This window comes from Mastigoproctus giganteus, chromosome 1 (genome assembly GCF_048544385.1).
Source record: "Mastigoproctus giganteus isolate SK-2022 chromosome 1, ASM4854438v1, whole genome shotgun sequence".
In the NCBI taxonomy this organism is placed as follows: domain Eukaryota; kingdom Metazoa; phylum Arthropoda; class Arachnida; order Uropygi; family Thelyphonidae; genus Mastigoproctus; species Mastigoproctus giganteus.
The window spans coordinates 246,053,682-246,073,437 of record NC_143575.1 but is presented as its reverse complement, the minus strand read 5'-3'; the positions used below and the strand labels follow the sequence as shown (position 1 = coordinate 246,073,437).

The window sequence follows — 19,756 nt, the reverse complement described above, 5'->3', positions numbered from 1 at the left end:
TGGCAATTAAAGATTAACTGTGACAAATGAGAGGTATTATTAAGTATTAAGAAAGATATGGGTATCACTAATTCCAGAATAACATACAAACTTTGTGGTATGTTATTCTGGGATTACAGCTGCTTATGTCTTTTTCTTCACACCTTGAGTGTGAAGAAGGGAAGAGACCTGAAGGTAATTTTACAGTCCAACATGAAGTTTTCTGAGTGTTGCAGACAGGCTGCTAGGGACAGCTCATAGAATTCTGTCAATGATGTGATATATATGAGCAGGGACAAGGAGGTGATTATCCCATTGTAAGAAATCAGTGGTTTAGGCCATATCTTGAGTACTGCATACAGGTCTGGTCGCCTCATTTTAAGAAAGATGTGGAACTGCTGGAATAGGTGAAAAGAAGGTTAACAAGCTTAGTCAAGGACACAAAGAGGTATTCCTAACATAAAAGACTTCAGTTCTACAAATTTCTGCACTTGGAAACTAGGCACCTGCAAGGAGGCCTGACTAAAGTGTTTAAAGGCTTTAAATGGATTGGGTCAACTAAGTGCTGTTGCCATCCTTTCTCATTCTTGGACAACACACACTCAGGGAACCAAAACTTAAATTGAAAAAGGGTGGTTGTAGGATAAATGTGAAAAAAATTGTTTTTGGGTGGAGAGTAATTGATTGTTCGAGGTGGGTAGTTTGAAGGAAGATTAGACAAATTACTAGGAGGGATGAACAGATGAAGTGGGTAGTATTTTTTTTTTTTTCTTTTGCTAATGCTGTATAACCTTGCTTTCTTGCATCATTTCCATTACTAGTACTAAACCTTGAATTTATTTTTGTTTTTATAATAAACTTATTAATTTCTGGGATTACTTTTCTAAATACCATTTTGCATTTGTATTTGTTAAATACATTAGTGATAACATTTTTTAATCATCTATTGCAGTCACCTATGAAAAAACAAAATTCCTTCTCTTGACAGTAGTTATTTCCTTGAATAATTCCCATCAGTGCATTGTGATCACTGAGACTTAAAGGTTCTTTATACCCAACTAATAAGGTTGACAGGATTGTTAATGACAGTGATGGTAGTACGCTACTGCAACAGGAACTGGAAAAGTTGAACAGATGGACTGAGAGGTGGCAACTGAAGTTTAACATTGACAAATGGAAAGTACTGCATATGGGTAGCAGTAATCCCAGAGTAACATATCAACTGGGTGGTACCATACTCAGGGTTGCAGAGAATGAAAATGACCTGGGGTAATTATGCAGTCAGATATTCTGACTGCATAATTACTCCTCATTTTCTGAGGAGTGCAGAAAGGCTACAAGAGCAGCTCCTGGTGTCTTGTCAATGATGTACAGAAATTTTGCTAGCAGGGATAACAGGGTAATTGTCCTCTTGTATAAGATAGTCAGGCCATACCTTGAGTACTGTATACAGGTCTCGAGGCCTCATTTTACGAAAGATGTAGAGCTACTGGAATGAGTACAGAAAGGGCAATGAGATTGGTGAGTGGAACAAAAGGTTGGTGTTACCAAAGAAAGGCTTAATTTCTGCAAATTGCAGCTTCTGGAGATTAGGCACTTTCAGGGGGATCTAATTGAGGTGTGTAAGGCCTTGAATGGTTTGAGTAAGCTTAATGCTAATGGGATTCTTCCTCTTGCTCAGATTACTCACCTGAGGGGACATAAATTTAAATTGAGGAAAGACAATTGTAGAATAGATGTTTGGAAATTCGCCTTTAGCCAGTGGATGGTTTTGATATTTGGAACAAACTTCCATCTGTAGAAAAGGTAAACTACAGCCATTATCAACCCACTGCAGGATGGAAGCCTCTTCAAAAATTTATGATGAGAGGAAATGGACCATAATCTGCCATGTTGGTCCAGTGGGGATTGGCAGATGGACCATATATAGCAGTCAGGGGCTTGAACCCTGGTCGAAGTGTAGCGAAGTGATCACTCAGTGACCACTTCGCTACAGTGGCCTTCGTAGTAGCAGAGGTCAACAACTTAAATAAGTTCAGGATAGAACTAGACAAACATTTGGAGTGAATGGATGGATGAAATGGGAAGGGTTTTTTTTTTTTTTTTTTGGCTGATGCTATTTTTGCATCATATGCCTCTTCTAATGCTAATTATATCTGCCCTTCCTTAGTTATGAAACAATAAATTTAGTATCAAAATATTAAATATTAAATGTAGTAAAAATAATTTTTAATATTGACACATCATAAATGAAAATACAGTGTAACTAGTACAAGAAATTTTATGAGAAAATTAATATAATAATTTATTTTTTTAGATTTATAATGCAATAGTTGAAGCTTCGGGAGCATCATCTACAAAGGATGCTGTCTATGGAGAATTTATAGATAATGTAAAGCATTTTCTGCACATCATTATATGCATGAGTCCAGTTGGGGATACTTTTAGGTAATGTTAACTGATGTTAAACAACACTTGTTCTAAGTTACCAAATGTTCTAAGTTACCACGATTGTTCTAAGTTACCAAAGACATTAGGATATTGAAGGAAAGGACATATTTTAATTTGGCCTGTTATACAGCATGTAGGCTTCACAGAACATTTTCCAGTAATTTTTGGCATTTGTCGGTGGAATTCTTTCTCCATCTTCCAGCAGAATAGTTTAAAATTGGCCAAGTGATGTTAGCCTCTGTGGACAAATTTTTCACATATTTCATTTAATCTGTCAAACATTCTGTCTGGATTCTGGATAAACTACCAGTATATTATTTCTGTCAATACTGCAATTTCTCTTATATAATTCCTTACCATATGCTCATCTTTTGCGAGAGAAAATTAATGTGCATTATATGGATAAAGTGAAAATAAAAATAATTAATTCCTCATTTATAAAAAAACACATTACAGTAAATTTAGAAGGTGAAATAATTACATAGTGTAGCAAGGATTTATGATACCTATGACTAAACATCAGAAATGTGCCTTTGTGTTTTGTTAATATGATTGAACATATTGTGTAGTATATTTTTAAAGGTGGGGGAAAAGCAAAACAGTTTAACTTAATCATAAGGAGTTTTCAAGACTATCTTGTCCTTTCATATGTTTTTCATCAAGCAGGATTTAAACTGCTTAGATAATGCAACTTTTCATGTGTTTTGCACCAAGTAGAATTTAAACTGATTAGATAATGTTTAGATAAGGTTTTAATACTTACAGCAAAACAAACTTTGCACTAGTAAAACATCTTAATTACCCATTTGTTTGAAAGATGGGATTCTGCTATGATGGGCCCTTATCAGATAGCTAGTGGTCTCTAGTGACCAGCTAACCTGCAGCATGGTTAACTTTGAAAGTAGTGCAACACCAAGGCAACAGGTTGCAAAGGTAAAAAATTTAGTCTGACATGAGCATTTAGTACAATGCATTATCGAAGCAGTTTAAATCCTGCTGACCATAGAAACACAAGAAGGGATAAGATAGCGCCATAGATGTCTTATACTTTTTCTGATGCTATATAGTACTAGCTATATTATAACTCTGAAGCTTTCACACAATTGCTTCACCAGAGTCCCAATGTCAAGTGTCTTTGATGGTACAACCTTTACCACAACCGTTAATGACCTGTGTTTCAAATAGCCAATAATGTTTAAAAATTCTATAAACATTAAACCTGATCACTGAACCATTACTTCAATCCATTGTTATCAGTGAGTCATTATCCATGTTATCAGTGAGTCATTAATTTTGTTAATAAATTGCAATTAAGAATTCCATTACCTAACAAATATCTCAATTTTCTTGAAACACTAACAACTTTATGGATTCAAAGTGAAGTATCCACCATGCAAAATCATTTTTAACGTGTTACTTTGGCAAATGGCCAGGCTAAGAACTAAATTTATCAGTTCTTCTGTGGTTTGCCAGATTCGTTCATTTTTTTAAACATAACCAGAAAATGGGTGGTGCAAGGTAATGGACTAGTAGATTTTGAATATTTGACTGTACCAAGTCATTGTTTCAGAGAATCCTTTTCCATCCCACCTTATTCCACTTTTGGTGGAATGGAAAATGATTGTTAGTGAGTATGGCAAACATTGTTGCAATTATTGTTGTACATTAACTCCTGCACTGAGTTAATCTGTTTATCTGCAGATCCCATATTTATGTAGTGCACTGAATACAATGTGTGTAAAACAGATATTCCTGTACATTGTAAGAACTCAAGTGATTCTTCTGCTTGTTTTTTTTCCATAAAAAATGGCAAACAATTCTGATATGTCTTGTTGTCAAAAAATTCTTTTAAAAATTCTAAACTTCTCTGGGCAAAGGGCTTTAGAATTTTGAAAAACTATTAAACCTGCCATACATTAAGGCCTGCCGTGTAGCATTGACCCCCCCTACCCTTTTTAAATCATTCATTTCATTTCCATGTGGCATATAGGGTCTGAAAAAAATGCAAGGAAGAAACATAGTATTTGTAATGTTGCTTACAGTCTATCTATTTGTAAAAAATAGACAGACTGTTACCTTCCCTATAATTTCACTGGTTACATGTCTGATGCATCTGATTATATGCAAACTTTCTATCTTAACAAGCCCGTGACTACCAAATACAGAGGATGCGGAAAGGTAAGGGAATGACCACCGCATATTGGAGCAATATGACCTTAGTTGCCAATGTTCCTAAAAACCAAACAACAACAACAGTACTACTCCCACCATTTGAAGCAATCTTGGAATTCCTGTTTCGTGATGCTGTCCAACACTTTCTGTGATTCAGCTTGATTCTCCTCTTTGTCTTTGAATTTCATCCTTTTAATTTGATTTGCATATTGGCAATTGGTAGAAGTCACAGGGAGACCAAGTCAGGAGACCAGGGAGGGTGGGAAACTGGAGTATGTGAGAAAGGACTTGAACTTGTTGTGATACAATGTTGCTACTCCCAAGCGTGCCATTTGTCTGGATATTATCCCATGATATTCTCCCTCAAATGACTTAGAACCTCAATGTAGAACTGGTGATTCACTGCTTGCCATGGTGGAAGGAATTCGAAAAATTCCTTCCACAATGTGAAAAAAACAATCAGCATGTTCCTGATGCTTGATCTGACCTGCCTTGCCTTTTTTGGGTGTGGAGATGCTTTGTTTCTGAGTCATAACCATAAAGCCAACTTTCAACCTTGTTATGACCTTAGAAAGGAAGTTTCTATCCTTTCCAGCCTGTTCTATTTCTGTTTGTCACTCTGCAAATGGGGCACAAATTTTGCAACACTCCATCTTATGTTTAAATTTTCAGTTAAATTTCATTGGCACATATCATGTGATAAGCTACAATGTGACAAATATCGTTAATCATATGCTACCTGCCCTATTGAATTACTTGATTACCTTTTTAAACATATTAGCATTAGCATTAGTAGAGGCATATGATGCAAGAAAGCAAGCTTATTCAGCATCAGCCAAAAAAAAAAAAAAAAAAAAAAAAAAAACACACACACACACTACTCCCATTTCACACCTCCGTTCGTTCGAAATACCTGTCCAGTTGAGCTTTAAATTTGTTTAGGCTATCAACTTCAACAACAAGTGATGGAAGTCGGTTCCACCAACCAACCACCCGCTGGCCAAAGGCAAATTTCCGCACATCTATCCGACGTCCGTCCTTCCTCAATTTGAATTTATGCCCTCTGAGGTGATTATTTTGAGCAAGATGAAGAATCCCATTGGCATTGAGCATGCTCAAACCATTCAAAGCCTTATACACCTCTATCAGATCACCTCGCCGGTGCCTAGTCTCCAGACTCTGTAATTTGCAAAACTTAAGCCTTTCTTCGTAAGAGCAACCCTTTGTTCCATTCACTAATCTTGTTGCCCTTCTCTGTACCCGTTCCAGCAGCTCTACATCCTTCTTGAAATGAGGCCTCCAGACCTGTATACAGTACTCAAGATGTGGCTTAACCATTGCCTTATACAAGGGAATAATCACCTCCTTATCCCTGCTAGAAAAATTCCTGTATATCATTGACAAGACACCATGAGCTACTCTTGCAGCTCGTCTGCACTGCTCAGAGAACTTCATATCTGCCTGCACAATTACCCCCAGGTCCTTTTCATTCTCCAGCACTGTCAGTGTAGTACCGCAGAGTTGATACGTTGCTCTCGGGTTGCTGTTTCCCATATGTAGTACTTTACATTTGTTAATGTTAAACTTCATTTGCCACCTCTCAGCCCATCTGCTCAACCTTTCCAGATCCTGTTGCAGCAGCATAGCGTCAGTAGTGTCCTTAACAACCCTGCCAACCTTTGTATCATCTGCAAACTTGGACATTAAACTTGATATCCCATCATCAATATCATTCATAAACACCGAAAACAACAATGGACCCAACACTGAACCCTGAGGAACTCCACTAATAACATTAGTCCACGTTGAGCAGTGTCCATTGATTACCACTCTCTGTCTTCTGCCACTCAACCATCCCCTTATCCATAGCAACAATTTGCCTCCAATGCCACACTGCTCCAATTTGTGCAGCAGTCTTCCATGTGCAACAGTATCAAAAGCCTTTCTAAGATCCAAATATATAATATCAAAGTTATTCCCTGCATCCAGTTCTTTTGTGACTACATCATAGTATCCAATCAAATTGGTCAGGCAAGACCTGCCCTTAACAAAACCATGCTGCGTCTGAGCTATAACTGAATTCTTGTCTAGATGATCCTGCAGTGCTTCTTTAACCAGTGCCTCCATTAATTTACCTGGAACAGAAGTTAAACTAACAGGTCTATAATTACTTGTGTCAGCCTTTGATCCTCCTTTGTGAATTGGGGTTACATTTGCACATCTCCAGTCTATGGGTACCTCCCCTGAGTTCAAAGAAGCTCTCAAAATTATGGCTAGGGGTTTGGTTACTTCCTTTGCTGCCTCCTTTAATATAACTGGATAGATCCCATCCACCCCGGTGCCTTTTTTATGTTTATCCTCAACAATCTCTCCGCCACTTTCCTCTCAGTTATTACAAAATCATCCAGCTTACTGCCAATGTTTACTTTACCTACATCATTCTCCTTCCTGAATAACTCCTCATGCGTGAATGTAGATGCAAAATACTCGTTTAGATTGTTAGCCACCTGAGCAGGATCCTCAACTGTTGAACCATCAATATCCAGTGGACCAATCTGATTCATCCCTTTCCTTCTTGAGTTTAAATATGTAAAGAACTCTTTTCTGTTTTTCTTTGCATCCTTTGCCAAGGATTTTTCGTAGTCTGCCTTTGCGTGCCTAATCTCCTTTGTGACTTAGTTACAGATCAATTTGTATCTATCATAGGCTTCTATGTCACGAGTTAATTTATATGTTTCCCAAGCATTTTTTTCTCTGCCATATGTCTCATTAGTTCATCTGACAACCATTTAGGCCTAAACCTTGAACAATATTTCTTAGTTGGTATGTAAAGCCTGGTAGCCTCCAATATTAGTTCCTTGAATGCTTCCCATTTTGAGTTTACTGTTGGTAACGTCATCAGTTGGTCCCACTGTATAGAATTTAAATACTGTCTCAGTCCATCATAGTCGCCTTTACGAAAACAAAAACCCTTCCCTTTACCTCTGATGGTAGTTACCTCCTTGAGTAAATCCCACTTCAGCACACTGTGATCACTGCCACCTAGTGGTTCATTTATCTGCAGATTCTTAATGCATGAAGAATCACTACTGATAATCAGATCAAGAGTATTGCTCCCTCTTGTTGCCTCATGAACATGCTGATGTAGAAAACAATCATCCAATAAATTCCCAAAAAACCTTGCTAGTGTGCGAGTGACCAACCCACAAATTCCAGTCAATATCTGGGAAATTAAAATCCCCCATTATAAGACTCTCTGATTTACTGGCCCACTCTATTTCCCTGTACAATATCTTATTATACTCATCAGAGTCATTAGGCCTATAGCACACTCCTACTCTCAATTTTGATTTCCCTATGCTTTTGTCACACCAAACTGACTCGACACTGCCCTGTCCATCGATGTCGACTGGCTTCACTTCCTTGGACTTTATGTGTTTCTTAATTAATAGCATAACCCCTCCTCCCCTTCTGTCCTGTCTTTCCTTTCTATACACATTGTATTCCCCAAATTCCAGTTCCGCGTTACTTATATCTGTGTGACACCACGTCTCTGATATCCCAACAATATCTGCCTTTGATGTTTTGAGCAATACCTCAAATTCATCAAATTTATTTACCAAACTCCTAGCATTGGTGTACACGCAGGTATACATGCACCTGTTTCTATTCTTAGCTACCCTAACACACCCCATGTGTTTACTTGTACCGCAGTGACTCCCAGCAGTCTCTGAAATATCCTGCATCTTGTTTTTCAGGCTTCTGCTTATTTCAATAGAAGCAGTGCAAGAATCACTTCCACCTCTGCCAGTGGCTACTGATAATCTATTAGTCCTTGTATCCCCCCCAACTAGCAGTTTTCCGACCCATCTAACACTGCCTCGAAAGCATCAGCAAAAATTCTTGAGGTTGTCACAGACATTCTCTCAGATATGCCAGACAAGCTGTACTTGCTACCTGGGAGTCTAAAACCCTGATGGAACTGATATTCGGGTGACACTCAAGTCAAGTGGACCCAATTTCGGCGAAGTCCGGACGGTCTGTGACAGCCAAATCCTCTACTTGCACCTTCACGATGGTGGGACTCTTAGTAGTCCTGGGTATAACCTCCATGCACAAGTACATGGTGGGTGACCACCCAGGTGTGAACCAACGTAAGCAGGGGTCGAGGTGTGGTGCCCACACCACATGGAGGAACGCCGCCCCTCTATGTTACTAGGCAGTACTAGGTGGTAGATGACTCTCATCAATTAGTGAAATACCATTTTGCTTATGTTTAGTTTAGTCTCTAGAGCAAAGTTCCGGTCAACCCTTCCCCATCTCTTCCATCATGCAGTATGATTGATTACTTTTGAGGTTATGATGAATATCGTGACGAGATCCAGTATTCCTTACATTTCGAGGGTACAGCTCTAAAACGGTGTTCGCAGGCCAGCCGCTAGTTAGTACACCGGACCGAACCTATTGGTAACACTCTAGGAGGCTTCCGGATCAGCTAGTGTATAATCACTAGCTGATCTTTGTTGTTACCTCTACTCTGCCAGATAGTGACTGGAGGGAGTCCAAGTAGTGTGTATGCAGGGAGCATTGCCGAGGCCACGTTATGTCAAGGATCTGGGTATATTCTTACCACGTGTAAGCCACATCCAAAAATTCATTACTTCATACAGCATGTCCCACCCACTTTTTTTTTACTATTGAATACACCATGAATTGTCAAACTAATAGAGCAAGCTTATCTGTGAAAAGATCTAAACCTCCCAAACACATCCTAATTCATTTCACAAATATACGTGGCCTCAATTCTAATCTCAACTATGTCCATTTCCACTTGCAGACTGCCAAACCCCATGTACTTTTTCTGACAGAATCCGAGTTATCGGTTGATTCATTTACTGCTCATCTCAGATGCTCAAATTATTCCCTGCATGATTCCTTTCGCCTCAAAGGTGGTACTTGTGCACCTATGTCCGTTCTGATATTCCCTGTCAAAGACTTGGCAATTTGGAATCTCCTCTCTTTGATCTTCTCTTGCTTAAAATCTCTCTACCTCATTGTGTCAAATTCATCTGTTGTCTCTACCGTTCTCCCAACTCCACTAATCACTTGGAGCTCTTTGACTTCCTCTCTTTGCAACTTGACTTTCTCCAGTCCATCTTTCCTAGCAATGAGGTAATTTTCCTTGGTGATTTTAATGTTCACAACTCCAGCTGGCTTCCGTTTTCTAGTCACACCGACCCAGTAGGTCGAGATGCTGAGGCTTTTGCAATTAATAATGACCTAGCATGGATTGTTCATTTACCTACAAGAATACCGGACAATCCTAATCATACAGCCAATATGCTTGATCATTTTCTCACAAACAACCCTACTAAGTACACGATCGAAGTGAGAGGTCCTTTAGGCACTTCAGCTCACAACTTGGTGATTGTCTCTTCTCCAATGGAACCTTTATCTCACGGCTATTTCCAACCTCGTGTTGTTTGGCATTACAAGAATGCAAAATGGGATGACCTGTGAGACTTCTTTTATTCTTTTCCTTGGTCGGATTACTGTTTCAAAACTTCTGATGTCAACGTTTGCTCAGATCATGTCAGTGAAATTATTCTTGCAGGAATGGAATCCTTTATCCCACACTCCACTTTAAAATCTCGTCCTTTATCTAAACCTTGGTTTTCTAATAAATGTGCTAAGGCCGTTCAAGAGAAGAATGTTGCATATCGTAATTGGCTTGTTTCTAATTCTTCAGTTTCATTTTCTGCCTATACCGAAGCTCGCAACAATTGTAAAGCAGTTATTAATCAGTCCAAACTAGAGTTTGAACAGGCTAAGAGTAGAAAACTTGCTTCTTGCCCTAATGGTAGCCGAGCATTCTGGTCTCTTGCCAAAGCTATTGGCCGCAACTTTTGCCCATCTCTGCTCCCACCTCTGTCCAAACCAGATGGTTCTGTTGTCACTTCAGCCAAGGATAAAGCTGACCTGCTGGCATCCCATTTTTCTTCCAGCTCATGTATTAATGATCTTGGTGAAACACCTCCCACCATTCCCAACATGCTCCATTCAATGCCTCCTGTGGTCTTCCGTGAAAAGGATATCAGAAGGATTTTGATGAATCTTGATGCTAAGAAAGTTCCAGGTCCTGATGGTATATCTCCACTTGTTCTCAAAACCTGTGCTCCTGAACTTACTCCTATTCTTTGCCGCCTTTTTTCACTTTCTTATTCCAAAGGTGTTTTTTCTTCTGCTTGGAAATTTGCTCATATCCAGCCAGTTCCTAAAAAGGGTGACAAATCCCTCCCATCCAATTATCATCCCATTGCAATTACTTTTGCTCTTTCTAAAGTAATGGAGAAATCAATTAACTGCCAACTCTTAAACTACCTAGAAACCTTCCGTCTGATCAACGATTGCCAGTATGGATTCTGTCATAGTCGATCCACTGGTGATATCCTGGTTTATGTTATCCATTTATGGACTAATTCAATGGAAAAGTTCGGTGAAGCACAAGTAGTTGCTCTTGACATCTCAAAGGCTTTTGATCGTGTTTGGCATAAAGGTCTTCTAAACAAGCTTCCATCTTATGGTTTGCCAACTGTTTTTAGTAATTGGTTATCCAGTTTTCTCTCTGATCGCTCACTGAGGGTGATGGTAGATGGCTCTCTGTCTTCTAACTTCTCCACTAATGCCGGTGTCCCCCAAGGTTCAGTTCTTTCCCCCACTCTTTTCCTCTTGTATATTAATGACCTTCTTCCATTGACTGGAAATCCTATCCATAGTTTTGCTGATGATAGCACATTGCATTCCACTTTCCATTTCGAGAAACCTTGTCCTGCTCAATCAGCTTCATCTTCTCGAAAATCTGCTACCAATTCCTTAAATGCCGATCTTTAGGTAATTCTCCAGTGGGGCAAAGACAGCTTAGTTGATTTCAACCCTTCTAAAACTCAGTCTTGTCTTATATCTCACAAAAAGGATTCTTCTGCTCCTATGCTTATCTTTAGTGACACTCTGATTTCTAGGCAAAATGATATATCTCTTTTGGGGATTACCCTGACTTCTAATCTCTCTTGGCACAAGCACATTACAAATATTGCTTCCTGTGCATCTAAAAAACTTGGTTTTCTCTTTCGCTCTCGGCATTACTTTTCTTCCAAACAGCTGTTCACTCTCTATAAATCATGAATCTCCCCTGCTATGGAATATTGTTCCCACATCTGGGGTGGTGTCTCCAAAACCTCTCTTAGGCTTCTTGATTCCATTCAGAAGAGGGCAGTTAGGTTAATTAGTGATTCATCTCTAACAGAGTCTGTCCACTCGCTTTCTCATAGACGGACTGTTTCTGCTGCATGCCTCTACTACAGATACTTCCATGGGCACTGTTCTTCTGAATTGGCTTCTATAATTCCCATTCTCTCTCTTTCAAAACAGTCCGAACACGTGCCGCCAACATCCATTTACTGTCCAACTTCAAACCCACAGACCAACTTTTCATCTTCCTCATTTAATCATTCAACTGCCATTTTCTGGAACAACCTTCCTTCATACGTATTTCCTGAAAATTACAATCTACCGAAGTTCAAGTCCAATGTCAACAAATATCTTCTTTCATCTTCTCAACCTCCAACCGAAGCACGGTACTAAGTATAGGTTCTAATACCTCTCGTGTTTGGGATTCACATTAAAAAAAAAAAAAAAAAAATCAATCCAACCTGATTATGGATGACCTGTGCACTCAAATTCCTCAACTGAAGTTTAGCCACCTTAGAAATGTGAATAAGATTGAAAAGATTGTGTTGTACCCATAGCGTCATCACCAAAAGCATGTTTAAGCATTTTGTAAGTCTCTGAAGCTATTTTTCCAAGTTTATGACAAACTTTATGAAAATTCCTATTCCTTAACATCCACTATTTTACTCAGCTACAAAAATTGAAAGACACACTTAAAATACCAATTGCACAAAAGTACGTTGTCCTATTTGCATGAAACTTGTCACAATAACTCACAATGAATTGGTTAAATAGTATCCAAAGTATCCAAAGCACTGCACATGGCCAGTTCAGAAACATGTGGTTAGCACTGCACATGGCCAGTTCAGAAACGTTTGTCTTGAACCTCGTAGGTGTGATCTTTGTTGGGTATTATGTGTATAAAACCATGGAAATATGACCTTTTGGAGGGGAGGGGGTCAACAGATGGGTGCTCCCCCACTGAAGAAATCATTCCTATGATTTCCCTATTTCTTTGATTCTGGTAATTTTCTTGTTTGGAAGCCTGCATTTGTCTCTGAGGTGGAATTCTGTAGCCTTTTTGCTTAACATAAAGTAGCAGCAATGTACCAACTCTGTGGAGGACTAAAGGGCTTTTCTGAAGTGAGGGTATGCTTTTGCTGTTTAATTTATTTTGGTTGGTTTGTTTATTAGTTTTATTTTTATTTCTTTCCATCTCTTATATAGTAATAGAAGTAGTTACCTAAATATGTAAATGTGCTGTAGCTTCAGCATTACTAATTTCATGTGGTTCAAGAGTGATTAATTTAATTAAACTACTTATTGGTTAGAACCTAGAGATTAGGAATCTGAAAGGTGAGCACTAAGGTTTTTCAAACTTTTAGCAGCCTGGGTAAGCAAAATGTCAAGACTATTTTTCTTTTCTTTTCTTTTTTTTTTTTTTTTTTGTGAAGTGATTAGGATCAGGAAACATAAACTCAGTAATATTAACTGCAGGCTGGATGTAAAGAAAGTTGCTTTCAGCCAGACTAATTGGCGAAACTATCTATTACCTATGCTTGTTAAGATGTTGTTGTTGACGCTTATACATAATATTAGCAACACAAAATAACTGTGGATATGTGGTGGTCATTCCCTGAACTTTCCACATCCTCCGTATTTGGTGTTCATGGACTTGAACCCTGGTCTAATCAAGTAGCGTGCGCTACGCACTGCTGCTCCTGCTCACCTGGCTACGGAGGCGCCAGGAGTAGTACTGGGATCAAAGAATAAAGTCTTGAGGAAATAATTCATTAGCATTAGTAGAAGCATATGATGCAAGGAAGCAAGCTTATACAGCACCAGCCAAAAAAAAAAATAAAAACCCCTTCCCATTTCACCCATCCATTCACTCCAAATGTTTGTCTAGTTCTGCTCTGAATTTATTTAATCTATCAACTTCTACAATGACAGATGGAAATTTGTTCCAGCAGTCAACCACCCACTGGCTTCAACCAAATTTCCACTCATCTGTCTACAACTGTTTTTCCTCAATTTTAATTTATGTCCCCCTCAGGCGATTAATCTGGGCAAGAGGAAGAATCCATCAGCATTGAGCTTGCTCAAACCATTTAAGGCCTTATACACATCAAACAGATCACCTCACAGGTGCCTGATCTCCAGACACTGTAATTTGCAAACTTAAGTCTTTCTTCATAAGAACAACCCTTTGTTCCATTCACTAATCTTGTTGCCCTTCTCTGTACTCGTTCCAGCAGCTCTATATCCTTCTAAAATGAGGCCTCCAGACCTGTATACAGTACTCAAGGTGTGGCCTTACCATTGCCTTATACAAGGGAATAATCACCTCCTTATCCCTGCTAGACATATTCCTATATATCATTGACAAGACACCATGAGCTACTCTTGCAGACCGTCTGCACTGCTCAGAAAAATTCATATCTAACTGCACAATTATCCCTATGTCCTTTTCATTCTCTACCACTCTGAGTATAATACCACACAGTTGACATGTTACTCTGGGGTTACTGCTACCCATATGGGCACCTCCGTAGCCAGGTGGGAAGGAGCAGCAGTGCGTAGCACACGCTTCTTGATTAGACTGGGGTTCGAGCCTGTTACTACCAATTATGGAGGATGCGGAAAGGTCAGGGAATGACCACCGCATATTCCCGGAGCAATATGACCTTAGTTGCTAATTCTCCTAAAATCTAAATAACAAACAAACAACAACTACCCACATGCAGTACTTTACATCTGTCAATGTTAAATTTCAGTTGCCACCTCTCAGCCCATCTGCTCAATTTTTCTAGATCCTGTTGCAGTAGCCTACTGTTATTAGTGTCATTAAAACTCTGCCAGCCTTTGTATCGTCTACAAACTTAGATGTAACTAACATACAGTAAGTCTAAATTAATTTTAATGTTGTCCCAGCTTGGAAACATTTGGCTTGTGCCTCATAGTACCCTATGCAATGGTGCACTATCACTGAAGTAATTGATACAGAAAGGAACTCTCTAAATGCCCAACCAGCCAACCTTAACACAAGGAGGGTAACCATTCCATAGGCCAGACTTTTGCTTTATTAGACATTCACATTCAGACACCATTGCTTTCCAGACCAGTCCCTTTGACTACCCCATGCAGAGGATAAGCAGTCCATACACATTGATATGCATGGAGAACATTGCTCATTAAAATAAAACAGGCATTGTGTTGCATTGCTAAATATTGGTTTTACTTGTTTCAAAATATTGGCTAGACTTGCTGCTAGCCAGGGAAGGTATCAGTAGTAGAACTAATAGGAAAAAAATTATAAATAGTTCATTACTATTCATAAAGGACCCAAAATACTGCATTGCAGAGTTTAAATTTAAATATATAAATTCTACTTAGCCTAATTTTAATAAATTCTGATTCCTAAGAAACAGAAACAAATTTTTTTTTCCAAAAAGTTATTGGAGTTTTTGGACAAAAAATAACAATTTACATTGAATTCCACCATTTTGTCTTATGTTTCATTAGATGTTACATTTTAATACATCGCTGTTACTTTTCAATTACTTTGTATTTTATCTTGTAAAACAAGCCTAAGCAATTCGTGGCACCCAAAAGATTATTTTTGAAAACAAAAATTTTTTCAAGGGCATCATGAGGAATGTAAAACTTGATTTTTTTCCATAACAGCAAAGTTCTTTTTAACAGTAAATTGCATATATATCTTTGTGATGACTTAATTTATCAGTATGCATCATTTTATTTATTTTTTACTAATAATTTTTAATTTTGATTGTTATCCTCAAGGATTTCGATTTAGAAAAAAATCATGAAACAAAAAAACAGTAATAGAAAAATAGTAAAATGTATTCTTTTTGTAGAAAAATTTCTCTAGTTTAGTTACTTTGATTGTGTGCGTATTTCTTCTAAAATTTAATTTTTTTTTACTTTTTATTCACAAAAATTAAATTAATTTTAATTTAGCATTGCAGTTACTGTGCATTGTTGAATTAAAATTTGCACTGGAAAATCATTGTTCTGTGAACTTTAAAATCTCAAAATGGCCATATGAGTGCCATGGGTTTGCTTAGTTCTGTTCTCAAATGATAATAAATAACTATAAAATCTTTAAATATTAAAAATTTATTGTCTCTTTTGTTAGACTTAATACACCTGTATTCAGTAATCAAGTTTATCAAAGTTGTTGTTAAATAGAAAAATATTAAAAAGAAAAACATTTTTTGATATGCTTTGAAGTTTTATGCATAGTTTCAGATGTTCGAAAATAACCAGTATGTGTATGGAAATTTTAAACTGATATATAGCTATATTTAGTTACATTACAAATTACAAGAAAATGAAATAACTAAATATATAATACATTCTGTTTTGATTACAGGCAATATATTCTGAATTATCCTGCCTTAGTGAATTGCACTATTATAGATTGGTTTGGAGATTGGCCAAAAGAAGCATTGCATGATGTTGCTGAGAAGTATCTTGAAAATGTGGATGTTGGAGAGCCACTTGAAAAAGTAAATAATTCTTTCATAAGTTGTTTCAATACCTGAAAAATTGCCCGAAAAACTCTTTTATCCTTCTTAATAATGTTATAAATGCATTGCCAGTATTTTAAAATAAAAAATAGTTATTAAAAGTTGATTTTTAGAATCCACTTTGAAATCAAAAATCATATGAAAATGATTATTACAATAATGAATAAAGCTTTAACAAATTGTATCCTCTAAAAGTGATCACTTAACATTATTTAAAAATCTCTTTTCATGATTTAATGTGCAGTTGCCTTCAGCAGCATTAATAGCATTAATTACATTAATAAAAACTGTCACATTACAGACAAATGTCTGTAATGTTACATTTAATTATAAACAAATGTATAGAATAAATTGTTACTATATTTAATTCCACTCATATAACATGTGAAATTAATATATTTTATTGCCTATTCACCTAAACTACTATACATTAAGGTGATGTTTCAGGCATCTACCAATACCCATCGTCAGACCATGCTGTTGGGTGGAACAGAAAATAGAAAGTGTTACAATTTTTAATATATTATAATTACAATTACCAATATTACAATTACTATTACAATTACTAATATTGCAATTACTATTACAATTTGTTACAATTACAAATACAGCAGACTCTCGATTTACCAGGATCGGATTAATTGGGAAGCGGATTAACTAGGACACTTCAAGACTCCAAATAATAATAAAAAAAAAAGAAAAAGAAATCAACCAAAAATCATAAAATTCAAGTAATAACTAGAATAGGTATAAACAGATGTTTTGTAAGTCGGAAATAAGCGACAAGAAGCAGCGTTATAAGTCGTCATTGGGAGATTAATGTATCTCTTATATTGCAACCCTGCTGTCTTCACCCCCACCACTCAAAAGATAAATAAATAAAGAGAAACAAATGTTTAGTTTGTTGTAGTGCGTCACTTCGATTGTTGTGTTCTGTTGCACTGCAAAAAGAAATTTTATTTCATTGTTTATGTCAGGGATGTCAATTTTTTTTAAAGTATATATATATATATATATATATTTAAGAATAATGATATAGAGAAGCTATATGATGTGAGGGGGGAATTAAGTTTGAAATTAGATAAGTCTGAATTACAATAACATAACTTATGGATCAGGGACACTGCCATAACAAAACGTACCCTACAGCCATAATGTGTATATGTATATATAAAAAATATTTTAAGTATAAAATATTGTAGGTAGAATGTGTTAAAGAGCTTTATGTATAGAATTAAAACAATGAATATACCATATACCTACTTAGCTCTTACTTCTGTAAGAGCATTGCTGTCTTTTTCATGATTTCGGTGGATGACCGAAATTATGAAAAAGTGTGTCATGATTTCTGATGTGTGATTTTTGTGTCATGATTTCTGATGATGACACAAAAATTATGAAAGACACTGCAATGTTATTTTCACGTTGGTCACTTTTTCAAAAAATTTTTGGTATTTTTTCAATTTTTGCAATTCTTTTCAATTTTTGCAATTCTTATCATTTTATTTTCCTGTTCATCCCCCCCCCCCTTCTTTCACAACATATATTGCTCCCAGGGTATATGGTATATTCATTAGTTTTAATTCTATACATAAAGCTCTTTAACATGTTCTACCTACAATATTTTATACTTAATGTATATATAAAATATTTTTTATATATACATATATATATATATATATATATATATTTTTTTTTTTTGTTTTATTTAGAAATAGTGAAAATGATGGGTAAATGCAAAACAGTTGTGCTTTCAGTTAAAAAAAACTTGAAATTATTCAAAAGTTTGAAAATGGTGCATCTATTACCATTCTAATGTTGGTGACCAAATCATACGCAACATCGTAAACAATAAAGGGAAGCTATTAGATTTAAAATTGACATCGCAAAAAATAAAGGGACGCATCGTATTGGACACGCGAACGTGGTAAGTTTTTTATCTATCGCTGTATTTTTTACATAGGTTGCTGAACATTTTTCAATACAACAGTTGCGTAAGTCGGAGACTTACACAACTACGGATTTATGTAAATTTTTTTCACTCAATTTTTTTTTTCTAGGATTTTAAAATTTAAAACAAACAAAAAAAATAATAATAAGCAATCAATAACGATGATCACGGCACACACAAATTTCAGAAGTGAGATATGGAGTGACAAGCAAAAAAAAATAGGAAAGAAGAGAAAATTCTTAAAATTTATTTATGGTTTTTTTTTTATACGACTGAAGATTTCAGTGCAGGGGACACAATTTCACCATAATAACGTAAACCTACAGAATTCCAGCTATTGATATTTTCGCACATGCAATAAGATCGAGCCCGTTTATAATTAGATTCACGAACAGTAAAGTCCAATAACATGGAAAGTGCAAATTGTTTTATGATAGTGACCTCCAGAAATGTTCTTTAGTAAAATGTGAGCTTGCACGGAGTGATAATAGTGAGTTTTCACCTTAACTCTGTGAAGTTCTTTACAGAAAATTTCATCTTGACAGTTATCATGGTACCGACTAAGAGAATAAGTGACAGCAGTACTAGTAAATCTACCAAGAAAAAGAAAGCAATCGATTTGGATAAGAAAATTAAACTAATAAGAATGTATGAAAATGGTTAAACATTAACAAGTATTGTGCTGAATTCAGATTTATCAATAATAATATAGTAGCAATATGTTATTAGCCATTCCCGAGTTTCATAAAACTCGATGAAGTAAGAAGTTACGTCTTACGTTACTCTTACGAATGTCGAGGACTTCTGTATTTTTGGATTATCCAGGATTTGTTTTTTACCCTCTGTCCCGGAAAATCGAGAGTCTACTTTTTATTATTCTAAAGTATTAAGTTTCAATTACTGTTACAATAGAAAACAGATATTAAATTAAGTAAATCTTAGGTAAATACAAAGGGATTAAATTCTTACCTGTTGACAGACTCCTCTTGTCAATGCTCCCAGAATCCTGATGTGCATATTTTTATATCTGTTTTCTATTGTAATGGTAATTCAAGCTTAATACTTTAGAATCATATATTTGCAATTTGTAATTGTAATTGTAACATTAATTTTAATGGCAACTGTAATTGTAATATTGTAATATATTCAAATTTATAACCCTTTCTATTTTCTTTACCCCCCCCATCATCATGGTCTAATGATGGGTATCAGTAAGATCCCTGAAACGTCACCTTAATGTATAGTAGTATAGGCTAATAGCATAATAAACTATTATTAATTTCATGTGGTATATATGTGGTATTAAATATAGTAATAATCTGAATGGAAAACAACCACGTAACATCCTTTCCTAACTATATTAGATCTAGGTAAGGACCAACCACAGTCCATCTTATTCGCGAATTTGGAAATTTTTAGTGTA

At 36.4% G+C, this 19,756-nt stretch overlaps 1 protein-coding gene across 1 annotated transcript in view; it reads left to right on the top strand.

The window, feature by feature from the left end:
• The window catches only part of kl-2 (dynein heavy chain 2, axonemal kl-2), a 1,174,416-nt gene that overhangs the window by 763,535 nt on the left and 391,125 nt on the right, over positions 1-19,756 (top strand). Inside the window, exons 48-49 of the mRNA XM_090369487.1 lie at positions 2,297-2,427; positions 16,226-16,361. Of these exons, the coding sequence (XP_090225613.1) occupies positions 2,297-2,427; positions 16,226-16,361 (267 nt within the window). The remainder of the gene's footprint in view (positions 1-2,296; positions 2,428-16,225; positions 16,362-19,756) is intronic.